At 32.9% G+C, this 5,887-nt stretch overlaps 1 protein-coding gene across 1 annotated transcript; it reads right to left on the bottom strand.

Moving 5' to 3' along the window:
* Positions 1 to 1,644: 1,644 nt before the first annotated feature.
* Positions 1,645 to 2,362, bottom strand: LOC131624108 (uncharacterized). Its single transcript, XM_058895096.1, has 2 exons — positions 2,112 to 2,362; positions 1,645 to 1,828 (listed from the first exon to the last, which is right to left on the bottom strand). Exons 1-2 carry the CDS (start codon positions 2,360 to 2,362, stop codon positions 1,645 to 1,647), a joined length of 435 nt encoding a protein of 144 aa, XP_058751079.1.
* Positions 2,363 to 5,887: the final 3,525 nt, after the last annotated feature.

The following is a 5,887-nucleotide window of genomic DNA, read 5'->3' as shown; positions in this document are numbered from 1 at the left end:
ATTCTTTAGAAATAAATGTTAATTTTAAGAAAAGAAAGAATTTGATTAGTATATACATGTGACAAATTTAGGACTTAACTATTAAAGAATCAAGGAAAAATATTTTTTTTGGTCCCTTAAATATACTTCGGAGTCCATTCTGGTCCCTTATCTTTAAAAAGTTTCAAAATGGTCATTTAATTGTTCAAAATAGTCCACGTTAGTCTTTTCCATCCATTTTTTTCAAACGGCGTCAGCTTTTGCTTGGGTGGCATCTGACGTGGCACTTGGTCATACGCATGGCACGTAGGGGTGGAAATAGGTCAGACCCATAACAAGGGCCTAAAGGCTAGCTTATATAGGCTCAGGCCAGACCACACATTTTTTAAATAGAAAAGGCTTTGGCTTTTTTATAAGTCTGTTTAGTTAAAAAAGCTAGGCCTCATGCCCTAAAAAAAGATTTTTCAGTCTATCAGGCCGACCTAATTAAATAAATATGAATAATTTTTTTATTATTATTATGTTATGTTTTGTACTTTAAATTAAAATACATAAATAAAGATTGATTATCTTAAAGAACCTGTGGAAATAAGATGAAAACATGTGATGCACATTGTTTTCATAAGTTCTCTTAAATAAATAGTCTCCTAGAACTTATGCTAATAGGTAAGTTAAAATAAGTCAATGCAAACAAATTTTTAGTCTCGTCATCTTTTAATTAGTTAGTCTATTTAAACATTATTTTAATTGCTTATTTATATATGTCTAAAACAAATAGGCTTTTACGTAGGCTAACATGCTAACCAGACCTTCGAAAAGATCAGACTCAGACTTAAAAATAAGCCTACGACAGACTATAGGGTCAGACTCAGACTTCGGTTTTTTTACAAGTCAGACTTAGACTTGACGTTGAAACGTTAGTGGTGTGAACGTGTTGAAACGGTTGTGATTTCAGCAAGAGAGAGAGAGAGAGCCGAGGGTATTTCTCTCTTCTAGTGCTTCTTCGTTGTTTTTCTGCATATGTGAACTTGTTGTGAAATAATTTGTACTAAATAATTTCAATAAATTCTCGCTTCTAGCTTACTGTTGATGATTTATTGGCCCCTACTTCGGTATTTGGTTTGTGAAATAATTCGTACTAAATAAAAGGATTATCAGCAATGTATGTGTGATCTTTTATGAAGATTGTTTGCTACATGTTTGTCATTAGTATATGTTTGATGAACTCATCTTGTAATACAGTGCATATGCAGAAACCTATGTTGTCTCCTAAACTGTGATGATGTTTTTCATAGGTCGTATTCCAAACATGTTGGAGTGCTTTAATTTATTTTTGAAGTAATGCTAATAGGGTATCATGAATCAATTGTTTTGGTTTGAATAATGTTTTAAGAAGGATTTAATCATAAAAACACAATGAATGCCAAAAAATGATACAGTGGGCGAAGTAGCCTAGTGGTTACTCATGCAAGATGAGTCTGGTTTGAGTCTTGGACTACGATGTAAACTTAAGGAACTAAAAAGGGTTATTAGGAAAATGTATGAAAACAGAAAAACAAAAAAGTTTACAACACAAACAAAGATTTCCGTATACTCCAATAACAGCATACAGTATTACAATTTTGATTAAATATCCCTAAAAGAAGAAGAAAAAAAAGATTTCAATCAAAGTTCATCTTTAGTATCCTTATCAGAGTCAGCATTCTCTTTCACCTTTTCTGCTCTCCTATGAATTGCTTCTCCAAAAAATTCAGCTGCAGATTTAGCAGTTTCTTCCACTGATTCTATGCTTATGTCAAAACTCTTCCCAACTGCTTCTTTTAAACCACCCTTTCCCACACCCCTAAAACTGAAAAAAAAAAAAACACACAACATTACCATTGCTGTTCATATATAAAAAAATTGTAGTGTTCGATTTTTTTGTCTAATAACCTAATGATCGGATTTTCACGATGAATATGTGGGATGTCACGGATTCCAACCCACGCTCCGGAAGTTTGATGTCCTTATATAACTATCAACTGAACTGGTAACATAACATGTCATTATATTGTATGATCCTATAATGTCAAGATTATATTGCTGAATAAATCTTAAATATTAAATAGACTTTTGTGAATGCACTAACTTACTCCAAATTTGGTGGTGAAAACTGCATCTGAAGATCATGAATGACGGTTTTTATTTTCTCCCATGAACTTTCTTGGGATTTTCTGAGTAGAGAAATTGTGTCCACCAGTAACTTAAGGAGTGGTCTTTCTGGATAATCTTGTGCAACATTTTGGCCACCTTCATTAGGGGTTACTTGTTGGAATTGGAGTATTATTAAGATGGTGAAAAGAAGACAATATTGGATTGTTCTGTTAATCAGTTTATTTTCCATTCTAATTATAAAACTAATTGTTGAAGATTAGAGAGAAAGAGAAACATATGCAAAAGTATATGGCTGGTTTTGGAAGTTTGCAGTTTGCACAATCTGTTCTTCTAACACGTTCTGCCTACGTGGGACTCCCATCGCATGTAGTGCTTCATATATTTGAATATTTCAAACACTATAACTATAACTTATTTTTTTATTTTTTTTTTCTTACAAATGAATCAGATTTGATAATTTTTATAATTAAAATTATACGAAAATAACAAGCAAACAAATGAATAAGATTTGATAATTTTATAGTAATTAAAATTATGCAAAAATAACAAGCAAACAGACAACAAACAATTTAATAACAAAAAAATAATTATTATAATTGCAAAAATATAAAATGGATTAAAAATAGAGAAAAAGGTTCATACACTGACCGTGTAAAATAAATCACTCTTTAATTTAAAAATTCTTTTAATGACAAGGCACTTTAGTTGTTTTCTATTGGATGACAGTGTAAAATAATTTTACACTGTCCGTGCATATAAATTAAACTCTTAAAAATAACAATAAGCAAACAGGCAACTAAAAGAAGAGGTAGAAGAAACTTTAGAAGACAAACCATTAATAAAGTACGGATATGATTCATGACTTCTGTGCTAGAACAATAAATCTTAACTTCTAAGGCAATATCATTGTTGAGCAAGCATATCATGACAGATTTGTACAATAAAATACTGATTATAGGTTGTGAATAATCAATAAGAGTCATAACTGCAAAATATAACAAAAATGAAATTATCTTTCCAATCTATTATTAATCTTCAGTTTTGTTCTCATGAGAGCAAATGACATTCTGAATCTTGCTTCGATAAATTTATGCCAATTTTTCTTGTCTCCTCGATCACATCTCCAAATTGATCTGTGTATTGACATAATAACCAACGTTAATATAATGATGATAATCACGAATACATTATTCATGAGAAACAAATTCTAACAAACTGCTATAAAATTTACCACTAGGTGAGAACCCATATAGCCAATTATGGGAGCATACAAGAGCTTGCACATTTTCTGAAACCATGCAGTTTCTATACTTGTTCAAAATACAGCTACCAGGACTAAAAGCAGATTCTGATGCAACCGTGATTATTGGGATGCTAAACAAATCTCTAGCCATTCTCTCGATGATATCATATTTATGACCAAAGTACTTCCAATAATCTAAAGGATTTTTATAATGTGTGTTTGTCTCTTTCAGATAGAGATCAAGTTGAGTCACACCACCAGCATATTTCTTTCTCTTCTTGTTTTCAAGATATACCTATGACAAATTTCAATCAAAGAAAAAATAAATATCTAAGCAGAAAGACAACAAAACAAAGCAAAACAAAAGGTTCGCAAAACAGAAACTTACTCGAAACTCCATCTCCCTTTTATATAATATCTTTTCAAATGGTGTTTTATAAGAACGGGAATTCTTTAAAGAGAAACTTCTTGAAGTTGATCGAACTTTCTTGGCATATTCATTAAAAAGAGAATATAAAGCTTTTCTCACATTGTTCACTTTATCTTTTACTACCTCCATATCATCAACTGATTTTTTGTATGCAAACTCCAAAAATTCAAACTTCAGACAAGGATTTAAAACACAGGTAAATGCAAGAATCATGCTATATTCACTCAAATACTTGTCATACTCATCTGACATCTTTGAAGCCATATCTCTTATCTTCTCATCTTCACTCAACATCATTTTTTTCAATGAAAACTCAATCCCCGCAAATTTTTTCAAATGAGTCTCGGACGAAGGGTAAGTAGACTGAGAAACAATTTTGGTAAGTCCATAAAAACTCTTCAAGAATGCACAAATTTCCTCTCCTCTTCCCCACTCTTCGCTCGATGGGCAATGGTTGTATGTTGAATCTTTTAAATACATGAGTTCAAAGGCACTGCGATATTTGATAGCACTCATAAGCATCATATAGGAAGAAACCCATTTACCGGACACATCCAAACACAAACCATCGCTATCACCACCGCAACCAGCTTCTTCGACACATTGATAAAATTGCTTCAACCTAGAGTTTGACACACTCACATACTTTAGACTCTTCCTTATCTTGTCCAATAGTTCACTTATTATCTTTAAACTTTCTTGAACCATAAGATCCAAGACAGGGGCACAACACTTAAAATGTTTTTCTAGAGATGTCGGTGTTGCCGATGTGACGAAAGTTTTCAACAAACTATCAAGTGTGCGAAGTTGATTTTTCATGCATTGGAAATCATCATCATTAGCTGAAGCGTTATCCATCGTAATAGAAAAAATATTCCTCTCTATTCCCCATTCCTGCAAACAACCAACCACCTTCCTTGATAGCTCAAAATCATCACGGGAAGGATCCAAATGACAAAAATTCAGCAATTTGACAACCAAATTCCATTTTTCATCCATAAAATGAGCCGCTAGAGTGACATAGCTACGACCAGAAGCAGAACATGTCCAACAACGAAAGCTCAGACACACACTTCCTTCAATCTCAGCCATCTGTTTTTTCAATTTCTCTTTTTCAAGCAAGTAAACTTTCCTCACACCATTAGCAACACCGGATCTAGAAAACCAATGAGCCTCATCATGAGAAACAAATTTCGCAAATGACCTAAATTTATCCCACTCAACAAAGCGAAATGCGAGATTATGTTCTATAATCATCCGAGTCGTTGATTCACGAAACACATAATGATCAAACTTTTTGAGCTTGAAATGATCCGCAATATGCTGGTTTAGATGAGAGATACCCGACCTTCCACCACAAGTAAAAACTCTCCCACAGGTCATACATTCACACATTTCTTTTTCATTTTTATCAATTTTAACAAAGTAGTTCCAAACATTAAACCTAAGCTTCTTTTTCGGCGGTTCAGAATCATCACTATTAGAATCCATACTGCAAATTAAACAAACAATCACTCAAAATCTAACTCTAACACATTCAAAACACAGTAACATCAAGCACTGTACTAAACCGAAGACGCAGAGCTATTAAGCATCAACAATAAACAAAATCAATTGCATAGAATGTAAATAAGCATCAACAACAATACACAAAAACAACAATACACAAAATCAATTTCGTAGATAGATTCTAAATAAGTATCAACATTACAGAAAATTCATTATAAGAAACGAATCGCTAAAAACGATATTGAACTATAGCAACGCGTTGCAGATTTTAAATGAATGCATTATGATAAATTTCAAAACATAAAGAGACAGAAGCGAACCTGGGAGCGAGAGCTTGAGTGTGAGTGAGAAACAGTAAGCAACAAATGGTTTTGATCTTTTGTGTTCTTCCCGCTAATGGGAAAAGTGTGAGTGGATTTGGGCTATGGGCTTCAGCAAGCTAGGCCTAGAGGGTTGGACAAGTATTACATTTTTGCACTGTTTGTAATGCAACTTATCACTATGTTCCCAATTTATTTATTTTTTCTCTCAAAACTAGTGGGATAGCGTGCGTTCTGATGTGATACGCACAC

The sequence above is a fragment of the Vicia villosa genome, unplaced genomic scaffold (assembly GCF_029867415.1).
Source record: "Vicia villosa cultivar HV-30 ecotype Madison, WI unplaced genomic scaffold, Vvil1.0 ctg.000102F_1_1_2_unsc, whole genome shotgun sequence".
Taxonomy (NCBI): Eukaryota; Viridiplantae; Streptophyta; class Magnoliopsida; order Fabales; family Fabaceae; genus Vicia; species Vicia villosa.
This window is presented reverse-complemented; position numbering and strand designations above follow the sequence as displayed.

What these genes read in the sequence shown, in the direction of transcription:
- LOC131624108 (XM_058895096.1), bottom strand. Translation starts at nt 2,362, where the DNA reads ATGGAAAATAAACTGATTAACAGAACAATCCAATATTGTCTTCTTTTC. An exon ending in TTTTCACCACCAAATTTGGA is followed by an intron (nt 1,829 to 2,111) that starts GTAAGTTAGTGC and finishes TTTTTTTTTCAG; the next exon opens with TTTTAGGGGTGTGGGAAAGG.